Genomic DNA, 27,922 nt, shown 5'->3' with positions numbered 1-27,922 from the left:
AATCCCCTCGAAGATACCTCGAAAACATCTCCTTCAACAAATTCGTTTTGATTACTTGGTTTCAAATGATTCTGTTGCTAGTTATGAAGTACACCGCAAAACCACATTTTTTCGAGGCGTCTTCGAAGGTTCACTGCCACTTGCTCAGTTTTCAATATTTTGCCAAAGGAATTGAGTTAAATAAATATATATTATTCAATATCTCCTTAGTATTGAAATATAGAATATAGAAATTGACTGAATAAACTAACACTATTTGAATCGGCAAAAAAAATAAAAATTCTTAAAAACATGCCTTTTTCACCAAAAAAGTGAGTGTGTTTGAAATTGAAAAATAAATTGCGTGAAAATTTCTAGTGTAAGCCCCATGTTATCGTGAACTCCACGTGAATGCTATTTCCAAAATTTTATTTTATGGAACCAAACCAATGAGTGCTACAAACAAATTAACCACACAAAAGCACAGGCTAAGATCTTCTAAGATGCAGTAAACGCAGAAAAATAGCCTATCTCGCCCCCATATTTTTATCGAAATTATAAATATAATCTTCTTCAACTTATATATGCCAAAAGGAAAGAGTGAAGGAAGACGATGCATGGGAAGAAAGAAATTATCATGGCTGCGGAATATACGTTAATGGATTGGAGTTGAAAATATTGGTCATCTTTTTAAGTTAGCCAGAAACACAGATACTTTTTGAAATATTTAAAAAAATTATAGATTTGTATTTATATGTTTTTTTTAAACATTCGTTTTTAACCATTATATTTCTATGCATTGAATTTTATACATTTTCTTTTGCTTATATGTATATATGTATGATCGCCTACATTCGGTAACGAATTGCAAATAAAGAAGAAGAATTTACCTTGTAAAATTTTCTTTTATGAGGCAACCAATAAAAATAAAAAATAAAAATATTTAACTTATCATGAATTTCTCATAGCAAAAAAAAAATGAGAACATTTTTTACCAATGAAATGAACGACAGCTATTCTATGTTACCGATTTTTATTCGTTCACGGATTTGATACTCCAGTATCATTCCCCGTATATATATGGGAAATGTTTATGTTACTACAATAACAACAACAGCTAAATACGAGTATAAACAGATTCACTCATTAGTCCCACCTGGCTTATATTTTTTAGATGTGAAAAAAGTTTTACGAAACAGAAACCAGTGCTGAATATTTAATTAAATTGAAATCAAAATTTAAAAAAATTATGACACAGCCTGAAAAACAATACTTATATTCAACTACTTTTAATTTGATTTTAATTTTTGTTACGCTTTTTTATTTACCATATACCGTTGGAGCACGCGCTCTCTATAGAGAATCAAATAGTCGAAAATAAGGGAGTACAATTTTGTTTTTATCTTACATAAAATAAATTTTCTCGAATACATAAGCACAAATTGGGACGTTTTAGGGTAAAATTAGCGCAATTGTCAACAGGTGGCAATGATGTACGTAACGTAATTTTGCTGATTTCAATTAGTGCAAGCTAATGGGTTTTTTTTTTTTTTCAAAAAACGAAACTAGGAGTAGCTGTTGATTGTTGGGACACTTTTAAAATACCCTACATAGGAAATTTTTTCATGCACAAATATGAGGATTTTTTTAACAATTTAAATAACCTTATTAAAAAAATTGTCAAATTGTATGTAAAGAAACCAGCACAAGTACATACATACATACCTATATGGAAATTTTAAAAAGTTTTTTTCCGTTTAACACAATACTAATGGCACTTAAATTTTCAATGTAGGGCTCTTGGAACTCGAACTATTTGGCTCATTTAGTGTCTGCTTCTTGCTGACTTTATTGCTCAATTACGAATGGATTGCCGTTGGGGTAGACATTAAATTCGGAACGTTAAGCATTTTAAGTTTTACAAATTTCTGTGCACAAATGCAGAGTTACAGTGAAAAAGTAAAACTTGTAAAAAGTGCGAGTTTTCCAAGGTTAGTTTAATTGTGAAGATACTCTTATATAAAAAAATAAGACAAGTAAATAGTAAAAATTAAGTTTTTTTAATGTGTCCTAAAAACATAGGAATTGCGCAAAAAAAAGGCTTCATACATTGAAAATCAACCAAATAACACAAAACAAAAATTTGAATTTTTTTTTCATTATTCATACATAAAATTAATAAAAGAGTGACAATTAATAAAAAGTGTAATAATATACTTAAAAACAAAAAACAAAAATAGAATAATAAAATTAATTATAATAATTATAGTTTGCCGCTTAAATAATAAAGTTTTGAATAAAATAAAATATAAATTGAAACATAATTTCTGTCTTTATGAAACAACAATTTAAGTAATGTAGTGACAAATAATAAATGTCTAAGAAATTTTGTGAAAATTTCCCTAAACCTATTGGAAGATTTATAATTTTTGTAAATGGCGTCAGATGTTAATCGTATTTGACACTTGTGAATTAGACAGCTGCAAAATTTATTTTAATTTTTTATTTTTTGTAAAAAAAGCTATTCAAAAACTAAATGGGATGACTAATTTTGTGGCACCTTGTATAAGTACAAGCATAATAAAATTCTGAGTAAAATGAAATATAAATTAAAATATTTTATGTTGTAAATTATTGAGGACATACATTTTTTATATAGTCTTCGACACTGGAAGTGTAACCAATTAAAAAGACCATAAATTTAGTTCGAGAAATTACTTTTAATCAATTCAAATTAAAAAAATTGTGAAAATAATACAAAATTAAGAATCAATTTATTTTTGCTCGATATTGCCACCTTTTGCCTTGACTATGGCCTTGAGACTGTCCAGAAACGAATCGTAAGCTGCCCGAATGTGACTTGCACGTATTTTGGCCCACTCGCGGACAATGGCTTTTTTCAGCGCCTCGAGACTCGTGAATCTTTTAGTTCGGACCTTGCTCTTCAAAATGGCTCCAAGAGAATAATCCATCGGATTCGCGTCTGGTGAATTTCAGAGCCATTGTGTGAACGTTATGAAGTTTAGAACGTTGTTTTTGAGCCATTCTTGGTTCACGCGAGCTTTGTGAGACGGTGCCGAATCTTGTTGAAACGCCCATGGTCTGCCACCGAAACGTCTATCTGCTCACGGCTTCAAAGCAACCTCTAGAATACTTTTCCGATAATATTTCGCATTTACCTTGACGCCAGGCTCGATGTAAACGATTAGAAAGCGCCCATCTGCGGTTACAGCGGCCCAAACCATTACCTGTGGCGGGTGCTGCCTCCTGGTGGTGAATCGTTGACTCAAACTCTCGTATGAACGGTCGGTCAAATAAACCCTATCGTTTTGGGAGTTTTCGAATTGTTCAATTTGAAAAATTTTCTCGTCAGAAAACACAATGTTCAGAAATTGACCGCTTTCGGCCAAGCAGAACAACTCCTTCGCTCTCTCAAGTCTGACTTGTAACTGCTTTGGGTGAGATCAAGTGCCTTTAGATCTTGTAAGACTTGACTTTTGTATCATTTTTCAGTATGCGGCGAATGCTACAGTCAGATATTTTCAGTTCTTTCGCCATTTGATTGGCACTTCATCGGCTATTTCGCTCAAGTCCCTTCTTCACTTTTTGAACCATTTCACTTGACGTTGCAGTCTTTTGATAACCACCTCCATGACGTTTCGCGATGCTACAAGTATCAGTGTAACGACTAATGGTGCGATAAACAAAAACTTTATTTACTTTAAGGTTCAGGTTAGAGCTCACGAATAATCGCTGGTTGTGGTTTTCTGGCCAAATATAATGCAATCACATTATTAGGTTTGAAATCCATTACTGATTTTGTTTTTTCGCGTTTACTCTCGGTGAAATGCTTCCGCGCTCTTGTAAACAATACTCTGGACTGTCACAGCCAACTAACAGACAGCTGATGCCCGTGCTGCCCGTTAAATAAAATAAACTAAATGTCAATGGACAATTTTCGTATTTTTAGTTTAATAATAAAAACATTAATAAAGTTTGCTGTTTTATTTGTTAAAAGAGCCTTCAGTTCACAAAAAAAAACAGAACAGCTTAAATCATAAATAGATATGGGATCTATTTCTTTATAAATTAAGTTCATAAAAAAGTAATAAATAATAAAGTGCGCCATAAAATATGGTCGAAATGGTAATTTTTTAATAATATTTACATTCAATTAATTCAAATAATAATTATAGTAACTAAAAAACTCTTAAAAAAATTAAAATATAAAAAGAAACATTTTGTTTTGTTTTTCCTCTTACATAAATCAAATTAAAGGAAAAGCTAATATAATTCTACTTATTAAAAAAAAAGTTGAAATATAAATTTTTTCAAAACTTCCTATGAAGATATTTACATAAGTACGCAGTCATAAAACCGGCACTGTGTAACAAAAAGCCGATTTTGAGCCCTAATTAAACATTTTTTTCTGCGTTGAAAATATGATAAATAAATTTAAAAAAATATTAAATTGGGTTTGTATGAATATGTACAGAAGGTAAAAACTATTTAAAATCGCGTTCGAGAAATACATTTTGTTTATTAATCATAATAATATAAAATCAATGGGCCTGGCTGCCAATTCCAACTTTCGAAATGTCTTCATTTCAATTACTTCGAGATAAAACTCAGCTCAAATAGAGGCAACAGAAGCTTTGATCGAAAGAGTGTTTCAGGTCATTGACCGGAATGTCCTTCAGGATGTTGGTACAAGCCTTTTGGATGGCCTCTACGGACGTAAAACGTTTTCCTTTCATTGCCAAATGCAATTTTCCGAATAGGTAGAAGTCACAGGGAGCCTTATTAGGCGAATACGGTGAGTGATTGATGGTTAAAATGCAACAAACGCTTCAAAACGCCAAGATAGAAAATAGCATTGACGGTTTGGCCCATTGGTCCGAACTCCTTGTGGACAATTTCCTTGAAATCGTAAAAACAAATGAGCATCGGCTTGATGAGCTTCTCTAAACGCGATTTTTTGGGTGACCTTTCATTCGGCACTTTGTCGCTTAGTTTCAGGTTCATGTTGGAAACACCACATGTCATCACCAGTTAAAATGTTGCACAGGAAGTTCTGGTCTTTTCTCGCCTCTTTAATGAGGTCTTTCTAATGTTGAGTTCTGAGCAATTTTTGGTGCATTCCTTTCGTGAGCCCAAATGATCAGTTAAAATGCGATAAATCGATGTTTTGGAGATATTCAAGTCCGATTCCATGAATTTCGATGATGACTTCGTTTCATTTTTGATAAATTTACGAACAATTTCGAAGGAGTTTTCTGTGATTACTCACAACCACCTCTATTACAACAACGTGTAAACCACTCATGAACTCTGACACGAGGTAGACAATCATCGACCTAAACTTTTTTCATCAATTCAAATGTTTCGGTAAACTTTTTCCGATTTTAAACACTTTAGACGCAATAACTTCGCTTCCACTGAACCGAATGTCACCAAGTTTTCCTTGGAAGTCAGCTAGGGATGTAACTTACTTCCAACGCACTAACTCATTAAAAAGATGGCACCATCAAAAACATTTTTATGACGCCACTCTTCTTTATTTTGGACTCCACATTGTATTTGAAGCCTTTAGTGCAGCAGATATAGCCCGAATAAACTTTCCGTTACGGCGGGCGCCGAGCAAGCCAATAAAATTAAATAATTAGTGTTTTGCTATCAATAATTTTTCTGGCTACGTACAATAACTAGCTCGGATCTGCTGAAAAAAAGCTAACAAGCTTGACGTGGCGACTGGAATTCGAAAAAGAAAGTGGCAGTGAATAGGGCATACGCTTTGAAAAAGTGAGGACTACGAAGCTCGTGTTAAAATTTGAGACTAATCGGTTCGAAAATATTCACCGCAACGATGTTAAATTAATCTGTGTGTATTCTTAAATATATATACATTAAGAAAAAAAAATAAAAATAAAAAAATTGAGCTTTTGAAAATTCTAACTGTATATACCCCCTTAAAAGAAAAAATAATAATATAGTAATAAAAATAATATAACTTAAATTACTTAAGGCTGGGGCTAATTAGTGCTTTATTATGTTTTTTCATAAAACTTATTAAATATTTTAATAAATTTTACTAAACTAATGCTTTTGTTTCTTCCGATGAACTTTCAGCAGACAGCTGGTGGCCACCTCAGACTTATCACCAGGCGATGTTATTTTGGAGGAGCAACCACTTCTCCTGGCCCCACATTGGGAGTGCGAACAGATGAAATGCAGCCAATGTATGCAGGCCTCGTTTGTGATGTGCAAGTAAAGTCTATCTCAACAAGAGAAATTTCTTAAGCGACTTACTTATTCTTTTGTGCCGCAATACACGTATTTTACACACACGCACACTTACACACAAATACATTGATGTACATTTCTATACAGGAAATGCGAAATCTTTCCGCTTTGCATCGACTGCACAACTCACCCTGCCTTCGATTGTGATTTCTTCTGTAATGCCGCAGCTAAGATTTCCAAAAATCTGCTTGTTGAAAATTATGCCATTTTCGGAGTGCTCAAATTGTTGTTGCTCATGGAAAATCCAGAAAGCAGCGAATACTGCGCAGCATTGAGTGCCACACCGGGCGCCACTGTTGTAGATAGCGATGCATGGCAGGAGCGCGAAGTTCAAATCATCACACCAATACTACAGTCCGGCATAGCGAGCGCCTTCAAGCGGGTCAAGATCACCCACGAATTACTGCACACACTCTGCTGGCGCATCGATGCTAACGCTTTCGAAGTGACCGCAAGCGACGGCAACACGCTGAAAGGGGTTTATGGGTGCGGCGCGCAGCTGCCCCATAATTGTGTGCCCAATACAGTGATCACCTTCGACGAGGAGTTCAGCCTAAAATTGTATGCATCGGCGCGCATACGTGCCGGTGAAATCATCTACAACTCCTATACGAATCCACTAATGGGTACCAGCCAACGACATCATGAGCTCCGTCTCACGAAAGGCATCGAGTGTACGTGTGCGCGTTGCAGTGATCCACTTGAGCTTGGCACGCATATGAGCTCGCTCAAATGTCGAAAATGTGCCGGCGGTTTTGTAGTTTGTACGACGTCCGTACGTAATGGCAAAAGTAGTGGTGAGTGGAAATGCGTCAATTGTGGCGCATTTATGGCGGCGGATGAGGTGAAACAACTGCTGGTGGATGTCGGCGAGGCGCTATTGGAGACCAACAGTGAGCTGTTCGCATACGAGTGTCTGCTGGAGAAGTACAGCGCACATTTTCATCAGAACCATTTTGTATTGGTGGAAATCAAACAGAATATTGCCTCCATACTGCGCGCCATCCTCATGAATCCCATGTGTGTGCCAGGCAAGGATTTATTGGAACGGAAATTGCAATTGTGCGAAGAAATGATGCCGTTGGTACGTGCAGTGCTGCCGGGTATTTCGAAATTGTACGGCATTGCATTGTATGAATATCTGTTGTCTTATATGGAACTGGCTGAGTTGGTTTACGAAGACAAAGAAGCAGCGGACGCGGCGTTGGTATTTCAAGTGAGCAATGCAATTTGGGGGAGGTTCCTTAGTGAAGCATATTTAACTAAAAATGTGTGGTATTTTCTTGTTGTTTAGGAAAAATTGGAGAACGCGCGAGATATTGCTGCTAAAGCTAAAGAAATGTTACGCTTCGAGCCGAGTAATTCACCAGAAGGGCACTTGTTGAGTCGCATAGCCATGGAGCAGAAACGCATCGAGGATAATTTGCGGCAGCTTAATTCCAAAAGAAATGGTGCTTAAAGTAATAAAAATAAATTTTAAAATTAGATTTCTAATACTGAATGTTGGGGATATGTTACTTATAAATAAAGTCGTGCAACAAAATGAAAAGTCAAGTAAAATAAATTCTTTGAAATGATTTGATGAGATGGTTTGAGGAGATTATTTTTCACAAGAATGATGATGGATAAGATTATTTCTCTGTATCACTAGGTTTATATCTAATTTTCAGCTTATATACTAAATGTATGTATAGTACAAAGTGCCGCAGTTAACCTCGGTGAGGACTGACTACATCGTCCCGACGGTAACATTCAATAGGAATTTTGCCACTCTCTTTCCATCTAAGGAAGAGTGGAATAAGGGATTCTCATTAAACAACTTCGACACTACAGTCTATACAGATGGTTCTAAAATGGATTGTGGTGTTGGAGCTGGTATATATTCTCATAGACTTAAAATTGAAAAATCTGTGCGCCTCCCCAATACCTGCAGTGTCTTCCAGGCGGAAGTACTGGCAATTGGGGAAGCTTGTAGGCTACTAATCACAGACTTCTCTTTTAAGAGCAATATCGCTATTCTCTCGGATAGCCAAGCTGCAATCCAGGCACTGGATTCAGCGACTACAACCTCAATGGTGGTGGAACAAAGTAGGAATAGCCTTTCCACCTTGAGCGAAAAACATAATGTTACCTTAATCTGGGTCCCAGGACATCGGAATATTGAAGGTAACGAAAAAGCAGATGAACTGGCAAGAGGGGGATCTGCCATGAACAACGCTCTTGCAGAACCGGTATTCACACCATTAGGCGCAGTCAAGAGTACAATTTCCCTAAAATACCTCCGAATGGCGGAGTGTAGATGGAGGGGCCAGACGAAATGCAAAATCAGCAGAACGTTATGGCCCACCTACAACCTTAAACAATCATCAATATTGTTAAACATGAAACGACGGGATGCCTGGAGACTAACGACAGTCATAACTGGCTTTTGGTCTGTCGGAGAACAGGCAGCCAAAATGGGCATCCCTCACAACACATACTGTCACAGTTGCAAACAACCGGAGAAAAAGGAAGCAATCTTCCATTTCCTCTGTGAATGCCCTGCCCTATGGAAGGACAGAATGTTAACCCTGGGCAAACCGCTGTTCGAGGAGCTCGAACAACTGTCTGGCTTAGATGTCAACAACCTAATAAGGTTCCTGAACCGCACAGACTGGGTATAGTCATGCCGTAAATAACAAGTTGGTAAAGAGGATGTGGCAACAAAATGGTGCGGAAGCGCTAGTTGGATTCAGGATGAATCACCACTCTAACCAACCAACCATGATGATGGATAAGATTATTTCTCTGTATCACTAGGTTTATATCTAATTTTCAGCTTATATACTAAATGTATGTATAGTACAAAGTGCCGCAAAATTAATCACGTTTTTGTAAATTTGTAAATGGAAGCGTACGTCAATCATATTTGACACTTGTGAACCAGACAGCCGCAGTATGCAAAAAGGTAACCAATGAAGCGCGCAAATGTCAAAATAAAGCTGTCCATCACTCAAAATATTTTTTATTTAGTAAAAAATTTATGTAAAAACTAAATTGGATAATTCATTTTGCGCCCCCTTGTACAAAATACCAATGCCACAAAACTTTCGTTTGCTTAAGTAGATGAAATGAAAACAAACGAATTTCGTGCAAGTACAAGGTGAAGTCCAAAATAAACAAGACTGGCGTCATAAAGATGTTTTTGATGGCGCCATTTTTTTAAGGAATTAGTGCGTTGGAAGTTAAATCCCTAGCTGACTTCCAGCGAAAGCTTGGTGACATTCGGTTCAGTTATTGCTTCTAAAGTGCCAGCATGTTTGTGTCATCGGTACAAACATGAGTTTCGAACAAAGAGCTAATATCAAATTTTGTTTTAAAATCGGGCCGTCCAAAATCAGTAATCACCGTGAACTCCATCGAAATTGTTCGTAAATTTATCAAAAATGAAACGAAGTTATCATTGAAATTCGTGGAATCGGAGTTGGAAATCTCCAAAACATCGATTTTTTGCATCCTGAAGGACATTCCGGTCAATGACCTGAGACACCCTTTCGAAAAGCTTTTATATCGCGCAAAACAATGTATCGAGGCCAGAGGGGACTATTTTGAATAAATAACGAGTTATCAGAACAAAGCTACTGTCACTCCTATTTTAGCTCAGTCTTGTTCATTTTGGACTTCCCCTTGCACAACATGGGGCAAAAATAACGGAGAAAATTCGACGGGTACGAATTGATTGGATAGAGAAATGATGCCACTCTGGTCACCGTATATAAATTAAATTTTTTTATAACGATTTTCGGAGTATTATTACAATAAAATATATATACAATACACTAAAGGTTCCGCAATCGACCAAAATAAAATCATTTAAAGAGTTTCGGGTGTGTTTATAATTGCAGAGCTCGGGAGCTGTGATAATAGCAGAGAAAATTGTAAATGGAAATCCCGCAAGGATGATGATTCGAAACAGAATTGTGAGAATAACTTTGGTTGTTACATCATAGGGGATTTGACAGAGAGAGAAGCGAATAAATGAAAAGCAAATGTGTAAAATGAAGTTAGTTGAATACAATCAGTCATTATTCAGACGGCAACGAAGTAATTGTACTAAAATGTATTGAGAAAGTTGGGCTTAGAGAAATACTCTGAATATTCCAGAATATATCTTTCACGTCGCAGTGCTAAATTTACTCTAATAAGAAGGATAGCAGAAATTAATTTACTGACGGATAATTTTTAGAATCCCACTGTAGGAGCAATGAGCCGTGACGCGCAAAAGTGGTGAATAGCATTGAGAAAATGCTGGTAGTGATACTCGGACTTACGAACTGGAGATGGAGAATTCTACAGGGTCAGGCACTCGAAGTGTAACTAGCTTCAGACCGCTCGCGTAGCTGACGCATGGCCATCCGAAAGCGATTAATTTCTGAACATTGTGTTTTCTGACGAGATTTTTTTTCAAATTGAGCAATTCCTAAACTCCCAAACTGATAGGGTTTACTTGACGGACCGTTCATACGAGAATTTGAGTCATCGATTGGCCACCAGGAGGCAGTATCTGCCACAGGTAAGGGTTTGGGCCGTTGTAACCGCTGATGGGCGCTGTCCAGTTGTTTTCATCGAGCCTGGCGTCAAGGTAAATGCGAAATATTATCGGGAAAGTATTCTGGAGGTTGCTTTGAAGCCGTTGGGCAGATAAACGTTTCGGTGGCAGACCATGGACGTTTCAACAGGATTCGGCACCGTTTCACAAAGCTCGAGTGAACGAAAAATGGCTAAAAAACAACGTTCCAAACATCCCAACGTCCACACAGTGGCTCTCAAATTCACACGTGAATCCAATGGATTATTCTCTTGGGGCCATTTTGGAGAGCAAGGTCCGAACTAAAAGATTCACCAGTCTCTAGGTGCTGATAAAAGCCATTGTCCGCGAGTGGGCCAAAATACGTGCAAGTCACATTCGGGCAGCTTGCAATTCGTTTCTGGAGCAAAAGGGCAAAAGGTTGTCATATCGAGCAAAAGTAAGTTGATTCTTAATTTTGTATTATTTTCACACATTTTGTACTTTGAATTGAATAAAAGTAATTTTCCAAACTAAATTTATGGCCATTTTAATTGGTTACAATTCGAGTGCCGGATCCTGTATAAAGCTGGTTCATAAAATTATTAATTATCTGATGTAAGCTGAGACCTAAACAAAGCTTTGACTAAACAATATGATTCATGCTCGGCTGTAATATCAGATGGTTAAGACCCCAAGTTGAGGAAAATCCTATTCACTTAATATTTGGGAGGTTGATATCACCGAAAATATACAGATGATTAACTTATTTGTAAGGGGTTAGGGGTAGTCAGACACCAGAAAAAATGATGATTTTCAATCATTTTGGTTTGCTAGTCAATTGCTTTATTTTACAAAAAAAAAAACAAACAATAGCTTTAATATTAAAATCTTCATGTTTCGACTTGACTTTAGCAAAATTTCAAAAAGAAAAATTAATAATTGTAAAAGTTATCGCTGTTTGTGTGGAGTCCGTTTCTCCAGAAGTCCCTTGCGTGCTCATCTCAAGTCCTTGGAGATTCATCTTGAATCAATCGGACAAGAGAAATTAGTTTTATGAATAGACTAGCAAACCCGGCCCCCTTCGCTGGGCACACTAAAATAGAATAGATATGGTTTAGAACAGAAAATATATGATTTTCATATTATTTATTTCTTTATTCTTTATTCAGGCGCTTTGGCATAAACAATATTTTTTGTTTTTCTATTTGTTTTTGAGTAAATATAAAATATAAATTGAAAATCAGGAAAAAAGAAGATTGTTTTTAAATTTCAAATCAACGCATATGAATAAACAATCGTCTTTTTTCCGGATCATCCATGAATTTTTCGTTTCAATTTATATGTTTTATTAAGCATTGGAGGTTTTTAAACATTATCCATTTATATTTTTCAAAAAAAAAAAAACGAAAAAAAAATTTTTTTCCACGAACACATAATTTCATTCGGATTTCACATTAAATTCTCAAATTTCGTAAGAAATTATTCACTGTTCCAAAATCCACTCCAAAAAAATTCACAAACAATTTTTACATGTTGCACTTACGTTTTTGCCTTATGGCATCCAAATCAGAAAGAAATATTGACACATTGTAACTCACACTGTCAATTTGACAGTTCAGTTCCGCCCCAAGCGTTAAAAAAGTAAGCGACATTATGGCTGGTTCAAAAGAACGCTGTACCCGTTGCCAGTGCTCCGAATTACAACCAAACTTTACGAAACCCATTTTCAATACTTACTTAACAATGTGCGTAAGTTTGGTTTAATTCGGTGCAAAGACACAGCGGGTCCACGTTTTGGCATATATTTCGAGACCCTAGTCATCAATAGGCATGAAAATTACCCCGTATTAAAGCACTTATCAACAGCTTTCATTTGATACCCATATTGTACATACACAACCAAAGGTTACCCGGGTCCACGTTTTGACCTATATCTCGAGACCCCAGTCACGGAGCGGCATGAAAAATACTCTGTACTAAAGCATTCACCAACAGCTTTCATTTGATACCCATATTGTACATACACGTCCGAAGGTTACCCGGGTCCACGTTTTGACCTATATCTCGAGACCCTATCTACCAATAGGTATTCAAACTATACGGAAATCATCTTCAATACCTCCTTAACAATGTGTGTAAGTTTGGTTTAATTCGGTGCAAAGACACGGCGGGTCCACGTTTTGGCATATATTTCCAGACCCTAGTCATCAATAGGTATGAAAATTACCCCGTATTAAAGCACTTATCAACAGCTTTCATTTGATACCCATATTGTACATACACAATCAAAGGTTACCCCGGTCCACGTTTTGACCTATATCTCGAGACCCCAGTCACGGAGCGGCATGCAAAATACTCTGTACTAAAGCATTCACCAACAGCTTCAATTTGATATCCATATTGTACAAACACATTCTAGGGTCCACGTTTTGGTCTCTATCTCGAGACCCTAGTCACGGAGCGGCATGAAAAATACTCTGGACTAAAGCATTCACCAACAGCTTCCATTTGATACCCATATTGTACATACACATCCGAAGGTTACCCGGGTCCACGTTTTGACCTATATCTCGAGCCCTATTTCCAAAATAAAATATAATCCATGTTACTCGTGGATGATGTAGCTTTCGAATGGTGAAAGAATTTTTAAAATCGGTCCAGTAGTTTTTGAGCCTATTCATTACAAACAAAGTTTTCCTCTTTATAATATTAGTATAGATATAGAAGTATAGATAATCTTGTGCATGATCGATTTTTTGTCAAAATTAACAAAGTCAATGCCGGCCTCAGGAAATATTTTTCAGATTTTCGAGAAAGAAACCGACAATTAATTGTTAAAAAAATCGAAATTTTTGAAAAAAAAAATCCTTTGATCAGGCACGAGCTTTTTATGTTTTTCAAAATCAGTATACATTTTATTGAAATCTACCAAGCGGTTTTTAAGTTACAGTGATCACCGGTTCAAAAAACATAGTTTTGAGAAAAACGCATTTAAAGTTTTGCTATCGATTTATGTCCAGTTATACGAATTATTTAATTACTCACATTGTGCCACCTATTCCTGGACTATATAATAGTTCTTCAGCCGTCTTAGCAGCTTCCGAAATATCGATTTGCTGTTGCCTACGTAGCATTCTACCTTCTCGAATGTTCTCGTTAGCGCGCTTATCTCCCACTTTCATAAGTGCAGCATCCAGCTACTTGCTCTCGAACGCTCCGGAGCGCCCGAGCGACCTTTGTTAATTGTTGAATAACTCGAAAAGTATTTGTCGGATTCACTTCAAATATGAAAATTCTAACTACCCTTAACCCCTTAACCAGATGTACAAAGTTATCGGTATTTGGTTTGTAGATATGACAGTTGCTGATGGGCGAAATATTATATATGAAGCAAATAGGTATAAAGAGCCATGTCCAGCTGCACCCTTTATGCAAATACGTAATTGGTTAAAAATGGTGTCAGCAGAGTTATTTGAAATGAAGAGACCATTTGAAGTGTTCTTTGAAATGCCAGTGATTTACGTTGCACTGCAATTCGGACGCCAAAAGGACCGAGGTGTTAAACAAAAGATTATACTGATGCAATTCAAAAGCTGAAAGCTCATTTAATATTGGTTTTTTTTGTTTGTTTTTGGTCTGCATTATATTATTGTCCCTTTCGTGTCTTCGAAAAGTCTAGGAGATGCTTTCTATTTAATGCGCTGCTCTCTATTGTGATGTACTTGTATGTTGTACCTTTGTTGTACATTACACTGTACAACATAATAAAAAATGACAAGGTGCTGATAACAGTTTGTGGTACAGCGGGGCAAGGGATAAAAACTGTCACACACTGTATCTAAGGTTACCGTCCGACTTTTTTTTTTAAGTTTTAACTCTTATTAGGATGAAATATTTCCAACAACTACATATATGTGGAATACTACGTGGATAGCTTTTCTGGAACTCTAATAATACTCTACCTTCTTCTAATATGGATATTTTTGTCCTTTTCAGGAAAATTGGAGAAGTGCATATTACCAGGTAAACGCTGGCTTGAAATGTAGTTGATAGTTAGTAAATATTTAATATAAATATAAATCATAACACTGTGCGACAGTGATTTTATACTTTTATGGAGACCTAGTACAACTTGTAGGTATAGTATAACTAAGAAAAATGGTATAGGAGAAATTTCCAATACACCCCCAAAATCTCATTTTATGGCCATTAAACCGTTTTTCAGTAGGTTGATGTGAAGAATCACTCCTAACTTCGCCAATTTCCATCCGATTTTGAATTTGTTTTTTTAGTTCGAAAGACAACAAGCCTTTTTGACAGTGTGTTGAGAATTTTTCTGAAATGACAACTGACGAGACTGTAGGCGGAAGTATTTGGAGTTTTTTTTTATTTTTTCAACTTTGACATAATTTTTACGATATTATCCGATATTGAGGATTTTTTTTAGTACACTACAGTTATAGTAAATTTAATTTTGCGTCGAATGAGCTATATTTGACTGTAATTGAATTAAAATTAATAGAGTTGTGTGAGTTTTAAGATTTTATTTTGTTTTTACTTTTTTTATTTTTTTGTTACACAGTGTAATTTCATGCTTATTTAAGATTTGTGTTAAAATATTAGGTTGGGGAATAAGTTCGCAACGTTTTTAGCGAATACTTTTATTTAAACAAAAAACAACAATTATGCGAATGAATTAATCAATTATATATTCGCCGTTGTTGTTTACAACCTCTTTCCACCTCTCCACCCATTTGTTGATGCCGTTCGGCCAAAAATCGCCTGGTCTGGTGTCAAGGAAGTATGTAGTTGAGCCAGTTTTTAAGGGCCTCTTTTTTTTGCCGAAGGTAACACCTTTTATATGGTTTGACAGGCAGCGGAAAAGATGGTATTCGGTCAGTGTAAGGTCCGGAGAATACGGCGGATGCTGAAGGACTTCCCATTCGAGCTCTTGGAGTGGGGCTTTAACGGCTGGTGCAACATGGCGCCTGAGCTCGTAAGTCATCCAGACTACCAATTTTTCGGTAAATCCCATTGAATTGATTGATTGAGAATCGTTTTATTATCGCAGTTAATTTTTTCCGCAACCGCTCTCCTTCAAAAGTGCTTTGAGACGTTCTTCATCGAATTCAGAAGGGCTTCCGCTGCGGGACGTGTTATCGACGTCAAAGTTGGCATTTTTTTATAACGCCATCTCCATACACGTCGCAAATTTCCCGGGCTGCTTCAACAGCTTTTTGACCTCGGTGAAAAGCAAATAAAGCAGGTGTCGAAAATGTTGATTTTTGGCTCCTGGGTATTCCATTTCTAAGCCTCAAAACTATATTAGTAAAAAATTAAATAACTCAAAAATCTAATTAATACAGTTTTGTAGAGCAGAAAGAGGTCTCTCGAATAAATATTTACCCTTTGCCAAACAGCAAACCGCTATAAACTTATTCCACAATAACACTTAGAGTAGTTTCATAGGGTGGTGAAATTGATTCTTTATTGGTTTATTTTGAAGCTACAGGGTGGGCCATGTAAAATTTGATTTTTGAATCGGCTATAAACAAAAAACTAATCAATATTTTTTCAAACTTTTTTTTATTTTGAAGATTGAACATTGTCATTTATGAATGAAAAATAGTATCGTTCAAATGACTGCTACGACTGGCTTTACAGTAGGCCATTGGATCAATCCAATTTTTAAGCACATTTTCGATTGTTTGGGCTCCAATTTCATGAATGGCATCTTCGATTTCGTGTTTAAAGCATCAATTGTCTCTCGATGGTTCGCATAGCATTTGTCCTTAACGGCTCCCCACAAAAAATAGTCCAACGGGCTTAACTCACAGCTCCGAGGCGGCCAATTGATATCGGAATTTCGGCTGATTATTCGGTTTTCAAAAACGGCAGCCAAAAGTTCGAGTGGAACTTTGGCAGTGTGAAATGTTGTACCGTCCTGTTGAAACCAAATGTCGTCCATGTCATTCTCTTCAATTTTTGGAAACAACTCGTTGAGCATGTCACGGTAACGCTCGTCATTTACTGCAACCGCGGCTCCTCGCTCATTTTCCAAAAAAAAAATGGCCCGATGATGCCGCCAGACCAAAAACCGCACCAAACAGTGACTCGTTGTGGATGCATTTGCTTCTCTACAGTAACGTGTGGATTTTCTGAGCTCCAAATCCGACAATTTTGCTTATTGACGTAGTCACCGATGTGAAAATCAGAAAAAGACTCACCACTTTGGAAATAGGTTTTCAATATTTCCCAATTTTGATCAAGCGTATAGCGTCCCATTTCGTAAATGTCAAACCTTTAAGTAAATTATGAACACATTTGACATGTCATTTGTGTTAACATTGTGAAAAAAATAGGTGGTTCAAAAAGCAACATTCATGTCATTACGTATGAAGTAGTACATCATTTAAGTTGCTGCATTGACTTTCAAAAATGTCTTGTTACCCTGTAGGTAATTTATAAAACTTTAAACCGTTGAGTAGACAGAACTTATTATGCTGCTAATGCTTCTTTCTTTTATTTTTCTTGTTCACTCCTCTCGGGAGCGTATGGCCCCAACAAGACTTGTCTTGCGTTGATTTCGTTAATCTATTTGATTTCTGACAGAGTAGGCTATTAACCTGCCGCTACCAGTCCTAATTGGTGGAAATGCCCACCTGTCGTTGCTTAGGAACAACGACTTCTTACTGCTTGGAGTGCCATCTGTGTTTCACATTTTTCTGGCAGAAGGATCGTACAGATAGTTGAGGACTTCGCTAAATTTGGGTGTGTCTGCGCTATTACCGCGGTTGCCCGCTTGCTCTTGCTGGCGCCCCGTATGCAATGTATAACTATTTGTTTTTGCTTGTTTTAGCAGCCATAATGCAAATGATGCGCTGAATATTGTGCGGGAGTAAGGATGGAAGGATTAGTTTTTGGGTTTGAGGAATGAGATTTTTTTTATTTTTTTTTTTTGTTTTCTTTAGAAACAGGGAAAGTAGGTAAATTTGAAAAAGTGCGAGGACTGTGCTTTACGTGGGATTCGAACCCACAACCTCTGGGATGGTTACTTACGCTAGACTACCGAGGCCGGTAATATTCTAAGGAGTATTATAAGAGTTAAACCTGCTCTCTGCCAAAAAAAACAAATTAATCACCCAATGATGTTTTTAAAAATTGATAATGATTTTGAGTGATAGAAATCTTTACTTTGACCTTTATGTGCTTCATTGTTCGTCTGTTTGTATGCTGCAGCTGTCAAGTTCACAAGTGTCAAATATAATTGACGTACGACGCCATTTGCAAAAATTAGAAATCTTCCGATAGGGTGATTAGTATTGCGCCACCTCTTCACCAATTTTGTGGTGTGCGTCTTGATGCTCTTCCACAAATGGAGCTACCTATAATTTTGTCCTGCCTCCGAACGGCAGATAGTAGTTATGAGGAGCTTTGCCATTGCCTGCTATTAAAAAATCTTTTCCTGTGATTAGATGTTGCATACCTTCATTTCCTCATTGGGTTTCGAATCCATACCCTAAAGAATAGTAACCACCAACCCATTCGACTCCGGCGGCCGGCCTTACCTCTTAATACGTTAAAGCTCCCAAAAAAAAAAAAATACCATCGTAACATTCCGCATAAAATTGTTTGTAGTATATCTCAGTCTCTTACTAAAAAATTACAGTTTTTTCTTGTAACTTCAAGGTTACAGGACGTTCGAAATTTTCGCGGAAACGCAACCAAACGCTAAGCGTTTCGAGGCGGTATTTTTATGCACGCATTCGAAAGGGCCGAAATTATCTTACGCCGCGGCTGCAAAAGTGACTAAAAACTCAAAAAAGTTCGTTGTTGTGTGGAATCAGCGGTATGAAGTGTACAAAAACGATGATGATTTTTCCCAACGCGGCTTGAAGCGAAACACATTGAGAAACAACAAGACAAGAAAATGGCGTCACAGTAATGGACTGGCCTTCCCAGTCCCCAGACGCCAACCCTATTGTAAATGTGTGAGGAAATGAAAACGCATCATGTCGAAAAGATAGTCCACGAGTTAAAGCAACTCGTGCGTCAAGTTCGCAAAATCTGATCCTCTTTGTCGACGAGCTATTTGCGACTCGTAGTTTTGTACATACATTCATTTAAAAAAAATTTAAATATATAGGTATCTTTTATACTTCATGAATAATCGCGGTTCCTTTTTTCTGACACAGATTGTACATAAATTTCTAAAACAGTTTATGATGGATAATATTTCTCAAGTCGACTTACTACATACATACATTCCGTTAACGGAGTTTTTTTATTTCGAAAAAAGTTAAATTTCGTTGCACAGTGTTATTCGCTGGCAGACGACAGATGCATCTGCAAATTTAAATTTACGAGCGCGTATACAAAATGCCAAAAAGCTATTTACTTGTGCCATCAAATGTCTACTTTTCTATTATCTTGTGGACACACACAAAACGGGAACGCCACGCACTCGCGCAAAGTTGGCAAATATTGCAGTAGGATGTAGTAAAAGTGGCCTAGGGCAACAGTAATTAAGTTAAAAAATTTACATATTCTAAAAATACGCTGCACAAGTTTTTTTCATTAAAATATGCCATAGGTTGTTGGTAAATTATATCTCAAATCTAAGAAAAAATTGCCGGTTTAAAAAGCTAATTCAATAAAATGTTATACCATCGAATATGATATTTAGAACGTTGTGTAATACAAAATAAATAACGCATACAGATTAAAGCTTATTTTAAATTTAACTAAGAGTAACTAATTATTTTGAAATGGATATGGATGATTTTGCAAAGAAGTGCAAAATTGAGAACAATGATGAATTAGGAAGGTACTTTGTTCGAACTCCTCAGTGATTACATTTCATATTTGTTTATGTGAACCCTATTCAGCGTTCTTGTTTTCTATTTTTAACTTAGTAGCTACAATTTTAATAATTTAATAATAAAAATATATATCACATTTTTCGGTAGATATGTCACGGCAGCAGCGGACATCAGAGCTGGCGAAACTTGTCTGCTAGAACAGCCAATATTACTTCTGGCTGCTAACGGTGATAGACGTTGTTCGAATTGCTTGAAACTAACCACCGAATTTTGCAGGTATTGCTAGAATCAAATATTTACAATAATAAAGTATGTATGTACATTAGCGTGCCTCACGAAAAAAGTGAGGAATTATAAAATTTTTTTATTTTAAGATTTCCTCCAAAATATTCAGATTTACGTAAGCTGGAGTGATTTAAAAATAACGCAATAAGTCGAGTTTTTTTACAAATGAAAAGTTAAACCATCTCAGATTTTAAGCTTAAAAGGTTTGCAAAAAAATGTTAAAAAATATGATAAGCGAAGTAAAAATAATGAGATTTTGGCAGTTACTTTAAAATCGGTCCAGCTCACGCAGATTTTAATACTTTTGAGAAATACCATATTTTGGTGAGCATCTTAAAATATAATAAATTGTAAATCCGGTGTAAAAAAGATACCGATTTTTTGTATGCAAGGTGATGCACCATAATATACAAACATATAAATTTAACTAAAACATTTTAAACAATATGCACCTTGGGCGTATTTCTTTTTAAAAGGGCTTTAGAAAAATACCGTTCAATATATTTTTCCTTCATTAGAAAGAGAAAAACTTCTGACTAACGATGGAATATTATAATTGGCGCCTACAGCCTTTTTGTCGGGTGTTTGGCCGAGCTCCTCTTCCAATTTGTGGTGTGCTTCTTGATGTTTTCCTCACAACTGAAGGGACCTGCAATTTTAAGCCGACTCCGAACGGCAGATATTTTTTTATGAGGTGTACATGGAGCATTATTCTACTGAAGCCAAAAATCGCCCCAGTTTATATTTTCAATTTCGTTCAAAACCCATTAAGGGGTCTCGGTCTCAAAAATTTAGGGTATTTTTAGATTTGTTTTTTACAATAAAAAAATGAAAAACGACATTTAATTTTTAAGGCTCTTTATTTAACTTCTTTACATACAAAAATTAAAAAAAAAAGTTTATTTTAATTTTAATAATTTAAAAAATGGCGCCGAAGTTGACCCTCCCGAAAAATTGGACCAGGACGGCGTTGTCCATTTTGGCTCTTCTATTTATCTGAAACACAAAAACCAAAAAAATTATTTATCAGTAAGATTGTAACTAAGTATAATATGTGCCGCTACTAGAATAAAAAAAAGAATTTGACAAAATGGCGCGGTTTTTAATTAGACGCTCTAAAAATCGGGTTTTTTCAGTTTTTTAATAAAAAAAAAGACGAAATAATTGAAATAATATTTAATATGATTCTATTAAGGGCGATAGACATTTATGTTGTGAGCAACATATTAAAACCTCAGAAGATTCGGTTGAGTAGTTGTTTTTCTTTTGTTTTTTTAACAACAACAGGGCGAAGAAAGTCGTTTCCAGATAAATGAGTTTAAAGTTTGAGATACAGGAGCGCGCGGACCGCTCGCTACCTAATTAATGGGATGTAGGACCTATAATATTGGGAATTTCCGCATGAAAATTTCACGGTATATTCCTAAGATACCATACTTTCGAAATATCGAAAAAAACAAAAAATCGATTTTTAGAAATTTCTAGACCACCTTAATTACCAACTTAAAATGGGCAAATGAGGTTGGTGAAGCAAATACATAGCCTATCCGTCCCAAATGTCAGTAGCATCTCCACGTGACACCCCCTGTTTAGAACGAATAAGGCTCCGACGTGTGATCATAGGCGGCAAGACCTTAAAAACTTGCGCAGAGGAAGTGCTTTAGCCACCCAGGCAGCCGCACTCCTGACTGGAGCATCAACTGCCAGCCTCAGCACCAAAGTAGGCCAATCACCTACCAATCTTGAAACAACCTGATTACAGAAACCGCTGTGGTCTTTTGTTACTCCCTGAAATCATTGGAAATAATATTAAGATACTGAGTTGGAACATTTGTCTTGAAACTATCAGACAATCTGCGCGCTTTCAACGATGTCTAAAATCTACTATGATATAGTTTTTTTTGCAGTATTAGGAATCCTCAATTAATTACCTAAAAGTTTGTAATTTTTAACCAAAAACTATGACAACTATTGGGACAATTCTTCTTAAAGAGATCCATAAGCTCAAATACGGCAAGAAAGGCTCTTCAAAGATCTTTATGGTGGTCTTAGAAGGTACATTTTTGTAAATTCAGGCCGGATTAATACCCGTGGTAAAATTTTGGCCTCAATTGAGCAATACACTATTAAAAGTTGGACTCATTTAAGATTTGAGATTAACTATTTTCTGCTGTTTGAAACAACCTTCTATCCGCTTGATATTCGAAGCACGGATGGTGCACACCATCGTTGTATTACTAGACAATGCGCCATGGGCAAGTAAACATGGGTAGGGTGGTCCGTGCTTGACAACTGACTGACAGAAGGAATTTGTTCGAGGCAATATATAAGCTTACATTATTGAATTAGTCCGTTTGAGATGTTAACCTAACCTTTATAGCAAAAGCCCTAAGAATAGTTTTCTTTCCAACAGAATCTGTCAGGTGTTTCTGCTCTGCGACAATTGTGCATACCACAATGAGTATGACTGTCGTTTGGTTGCCGATATGAAGGGGTTACGCATTGACTTGCTCAAAGGAAATCCCACAACCTACGGTCTTCTCAAATGTATGATTTTACGTGAAAATCCAGAACATGCCCCATATTATGAACAATTACTACAAATGGAACCGCATTTAGAAGAACGACGCGACACCGAAATTTGGAAGGAACTACAAAAAAACTCCGTTGAGCCCATACTAAATTCAGGTTTAACCCAGTACCTGAAAGATGGAAAATCCATAAATGAAACGCTGCTACAGAAAATATGGGGCATAATTGATGTTAATTGCTTCGAGGTGCGAGCACCAGACGAAGGTCAGTTACGTGGCGTCTATCCGCGTGCAGCACTCTTGGCGCACAGTTGTGTATCGAATGTGCAGCTGTGCAATGATGAAAATTATCAAATGAAAATATTTGCAACACGCGATATATCCAAAGGGGATATGCTCTATAATTGTTACACAAATGTACTTTTGGTGAGTTCTTGCCATTGTAAGTTATGTTATTAGTTAAAATATTCGTTTTCTTTATCAGGGCACCGACGAGCGACGTCATCTGTTGAAGGTAGGCAAGTATTTCGACTGCAAATGTGAACGTTGCGAAGATCCCACCGAGCTGGGTTCGCATATGAGTAGTTTTATGTGTGCACGTTGTGCCGACAATAAACGGAATGGTGGTTATATAGTTAAGATGAAGAGGGATGAAGCAGAAAAAAAACCACAGACGCAGACGAAGACGCCACAACAACTGAAAAGTCCGCCTAAACAATTGTGGGTGTGGCAGTGCCTGCAGTGCGAACACACGCTTAGCGCGGATACTGTGCAACAGCTGGTAGAACGCGCCAAAGAAGAAGTATTCCATGCTAAGGATGATGTTACTCGTTACGAGCTTTTGCTTGCCAAACTCACGCGCTACTTCCACCCTAATCATTACATTTTGTTGGATATAAAACAGAATATTGCGGCGATCTTGCGTTCCATTTTACAAAACGTGGCTTTGCAGCCGGGTCGTAAGGTCTACGAGCGAAAAGTGCGATTATGTCAGGATATATTCGGTATATTGCAAATGATATTACCGGGCATATCGCGACTGAAAGCGATTGTGCTTTATGAAATGGCCAACACCTCTGCAGAATTGCACCGTATGCGGTATGGGGAAAAGGAAGTGCAGAAGACGGAATTGGTGGTAAGTTGAAGGAGTAGTTTAATGAGCGCAAAAAGGTGTATAGTGTTCGTGTATATGTGATTAAATTTTTAAACTGTCAAGTTGGAGGAGAGCTCGACAAACCTAAATTCAGAAGTCGTAAAAGGAGGGGTAGGAGTGATACAATTGTCAAGCTGTTGGACAGCTATTTTTATCATCTGCGAAAGGATAGCAACAAGATTTATTCGGATAGTCTTATAAGTATATTAGGTCTGTTCATGAAGCAAATAGTATGCAACAACAGCTACAAATTATCACGTTTTAGTGTTCATGTACCCAAAAAACTAGCAAAGTAGGGGGAAGGCGAGGGAGCAAAATGACATTTCTTTTGAGGAGAAGTTGCAAGTTTTTACAGGATAAACTTTTAATTGTAAGAATTTACAAGGGAGAGAAACAGCTGAAGTAAAAATAAACACGAATTCAAATTTGCGAATTGCAAATGCTAATGGAATGATCTTCATCTGACACCGATGATGAAATGAAACAAATTATTGTGAACGAAATGAAATCATGTGATTCCGAACTCGTTATTTTGCATTTTATTTGCTTTATTTATTTTTTTTTTTTATTTAATACCAGGTAACTCAAGTGAAAAAATGTTTAATTTTTGCGATTTTTCCTGCCAACAATTTAATCAGCTGTTTATAAAACTTGCAAATGCTACTGGTTTTGCGTTCATATGCATCTTTTTTTTTTTGATATTTTTTTCTTTGAGAAATTAAGTTACTGAATAATTTTTACATGAACAGTCCTATTATGTGCAACCAAAATAAAGAAAGAGTGCCATTCCGTTCAAGAGTACTGTTTCCAAAATATATTTGGCTTTCCAATTTTTCTCTAAACATTAATTTGGATTTAATCCTTTCCACCTTGAATTTTTCTGTGGTGCTAAAATTTGTTTTCTAGGTTGAATCTTAAAATGCTTAAGGAGTGATTTCCTTTGTTCTGATTCCAAAAAAAATAAATTATTTTTTAGCGATATACATATACTCGTATATGCACATATGTATCATTAGGGTGCGTCATGCTCTATCAACAAAAAAAAATCGGTATCTCTATTGGAAATTTATTATATTTTAAGATTTCTGATTAAATATTAGTTTCGAGAAAAATAAATCCATTTTTGCGTACAATTTTGGCGCAACTGGTTTACAAATGATCGATCTTTAGATCCTGGGCGATGCTGCAACTACTAATATAATATATCGGTCAACTTCGATAATTTCTGTGATTTTATTCACATTTTCTTTAACATCAGAAATGCATGAGCTTAAGGGGTAACACCACTGTAGAAATTTCAAAAAATTGATTTTTTTTTATAAGCTTAAAAAATTCTTTGAACCTTTTAAAATACAGAACAAAAAGTTTTATACGTTACCGAAGTTTATTTCATAAATATTTTAAGCTTTTAACCAAGCGTTAGTGACTGCTACCTAACGACTTCTCCAAATTTCCAAACTTTAAACGCGTTTTTCTCAAAACACGTTTTCTGAAATTGGCACGCAGCATAACTCAAACAATTTTAAATATTTTTAATCAGGTTTTTCACTACGTCTGTATAATAACCTTCTTAAGAGAAGAGCGTAGGGGATTTTCGATAGATTAATTTAAACGATTGTTATAATTATTTTAATGCCGCTTTTTTCGTCCAAAATAGAGTTTTTTCCTTCAAATGCTTGCTAATTCCACAAAAATAAATATTTTTTAAATCCCCTACGTGTTTCTCTAGCTATTCTTATCTAGATTCAGAAAAAAATGTTTCTTTGTTCCAGATTAATATATAATATTTGAATATATTACAGTAATTGTGTTTTTTTTGTTTTATTTTACTTTATAATACCATTTTTAGGAGCTTTTAAAACGAGTTGAAATGATGCTAAGAGAATCAATACGTATGCTACTGTATGAACCACCAGAAACGCCAGAAGGTCAAATGACCAAAGGAATGTTAAAAGAACTGAAGGATTTGCAGACCGACATCAAATATTTGGAAGAAAATTAAAAAACAAGCGATATGAATTGTAAATATAGTATGTTGAATATTTTAGGAAGCAGTTTTGCCACGTGACAATGGAGAGTTACTTTTTTAAGACAGTTAGTTACCGAAAAAAACTAAAAATTTGTTTAAAAATAAATATAAAATAATTATAAATATTATAAATAAAGTTGAAATGAATTTCGCTTGGAAAAAATTTAACTGTGTGTGTTTTTAGTTACAATGAAACACAAACGAATTTAGAAACAATAGTAATCTACAAAGTGTGCCAAAACACGGCACTCCATGGTAAAAAAAAATTCAGAAGGTTTGGCCAATATCAGATCGTTAACTGGCGCTCAGCGAATTTGAAAGAATCAGCTGATTGGCTGACGTAAACGTGGTCATGATAGCGGGTTGTTTACAAAAAAACTGAGGTTGTATTGGTGATATACTAAAAAAAATCAACACAGTTTTCGCTCGCGTTGCCTCGTCGCCGTCTGAACAACGACTGATTGGACGAGCGTAAGAATACGTGTGAAGTCACCGAGAACTCGGCAGCCGCCTACACAAATTGACTATGAAGAACCAAAATATCGTTAATTTTTATATTAATTCGAATAAAAATCATCATCTTGAACCATTGCTTCCGTTACAATTCGTCTCCGGTCATCAGCTTTTCGTTTGATATCAGATATGCCCATAGCTCCAAAGTCGCCTTCGATGTCATCTCTCCATCGTTTGCTCGGACGGCCTCTTCTTCTATCGCCTTGTGGATTTGTTTCGAAGATTTTATTTTGAGTTCTATCGTTGCCCATTCGTAAAATGTGTTTGAATAAAAAAAATACATCTTAATTACTAACTATGGGTGTTAAACACCCATAAAAGTCACACTACCATTACAACTATGATGGTTCTATACCCAATTATTTTTTATCTGCTTTTCATATACAACTTTTATGTACCTCAAAACATCCAGAAATATGTATATAAATGAATATTTCAACTTAACTTTTTTCATGATTTCCCTTAATATAATATATTTGAAGGTACAATTAGTGGTGCCGTAGCCATAACGCCATAGGCGTAACCATAAACAGCTGATATTGAAGTAGAATTAATGACAACATTTACATTTTGATAATTTTTACACGAAGTCAATTAATTTTTCGTTGTTCATTTCTTATATTCAAATTTTTATCGAAAATATCAAAACAAATGTAAAGTATTTCACAGCTACTTATGGTTACGGGGAAAAATCAAAGTTCATTAGATACATACGGCTACGGTAACGGTAATGACGTTACGGCACCCATACTTACTATGCTTATGGTTATGGCTAATGTACGGCACCAATAAACGCAGCTTGAAGTAATGGTGCTAATAGTCACTAACGTAAACGCAGGCCCGTGTCAGCTGATACGATGAAACTAATGAGAGCCCCATAAAAATGAAGAATCGCCACCCTTCCGTTCCGAAGTATCGTATCATAGATTTTATCGTAGGATTTTGGATAGTTCCGAGGAATCGTGTCAGCTGATTGCTCTCTCACCACACAGTGCTGCCAAAGAGTACATTTCGAAATCATTTACAAAATAAACTTAGAAAAATTTAAATTTTTGTTCAAATAACTTCAAAACAATGTTGAATAATGTTAATTATAGATAACTGGTATCTGATAAATAATGTTAATTATAGAGAACTGGTGGCCGAATGGGTTGGTGCGTAAGTACCATTCGGAATTCAGAGAGAGAATGTCGGTTCGAATCTCGGTGAAAGATCAAAAATTAAGAAACAGTTTTTTCTAATAGCGGTCGCCCCTCGGCAGGCAATGGCAAATCTCCGATTATATTTCTGTCATGAAAAAGCTCCTCATAAAAAAATATCTGCCATTCGGAGTTGGCTTGAAACTATAGGTCCCTCCATTTGTGGAACAACATCAAGACGCACACCACAAATAGGATAAATAATAATAACATTAAAACAACAGGTATTATTAACAAACTTGGTTTTATTTTAAATTCTTCAAGTAAATCAAATTAGTAATAATCAATAAGAAGGCATATGCAAATACAAATACGTGAATTTATATATGTACATATGCGCATATACATACACATATACGCTCACTTAAGTAGGTGAGAGCAAGATGTCGAACGTTGCCGTTCGTTTGCTTTGTTTGCTTTGTCGTTCGTTCCGCGCTTTCGCTTGCAGTTCATTCAAGGTAACGGCAATGAGCAAGGTAACGACAAATGAGCAAGGTAACGGCAATGAGCAAGGTAACACTAATGAGCAAGGTAACGACACATTTTTTCGTGCGTGCAG

General features: G+C 36.1%; 2 protein-coding genes across 3 annotated transcripts; both read left to right on the top strand.

Moving 5' to 3' along the window:
- Positions 1-1,822: 1,822 nt before the first annotated feature.
- On the top strand, positions 1,823-7,836 carry LOC128867698 (uncharacterized). 2 transcript variants are annotated; one of them, XM_054109144.1, is made up of 4 exons: positions 1,823-1,970; positions 6,112-6,246; positions 6,370-7,498; positions 7,577-7,836. In XM_054109144.1, the coding sequence occupies exons 1-4, from the start codon at positions 1,918-1,920 to the stop codon at positions 7,739-7,741; spliced, it is 1,482 nt and encodes a 493-aa protein (XP_053965119.1). In that variant the 5' UTR covers positions 1,823-1,917; the 3' UTR covers positions 7,742-7,836. The 2 variants fall into 2 exon arrangements, with proteins under 2 accessions (XP_053965119.1, XP_053965118.1); XM_054109143.1 differs by having other exon boundaries at positions 6,109-6,246.
- Positions 7,837-19,235: 11,399 nt separating this feature from the next.
- Positions 19,236-25,776, top strand: LOC128867868 (SET domain-containing protein SmydA-8). The gene is made up of 5 exons (XM_054109436.1): positions 19,236-19,658; positions 19,801-19,929; positions 22,352-22,895; positions 22,954-23,604; positions 25,472-25,776. Exons 1-5 carry the CDS (start codon positions 19,600-19,602, stop codon positions 25,622-25,624), a joined length of 1,536 nt encoding a protein of 511 aa, XP_053965411.1. The 5' UTR covers positions 19,236-19,599; the 3' UTR covers positions 25,625-25,776.
- Positions 25,777-27,922: the final 2,146 nt, after the last annotated feature.

The sequence above is a fragment of the Anastrepha ludens genome, chromosome 6 (assembly GCF_028408465.1).
Source record: "Anastrepha ludens isolate Willacy chromosome 6, idAnaLude1.1, whole genome shotgun sequence".
Taxonomy (NCBI): Eukaryota; Metazoa; Arthropoda; class Insecta; order Diptera; family Tephritidae; genus Anastrepha; species Anastrepha ludens.
Note: the sequence above shows the minus strand (reverse complement) of the source record. Positions and strands in the feature narration are given on the sequence as shown.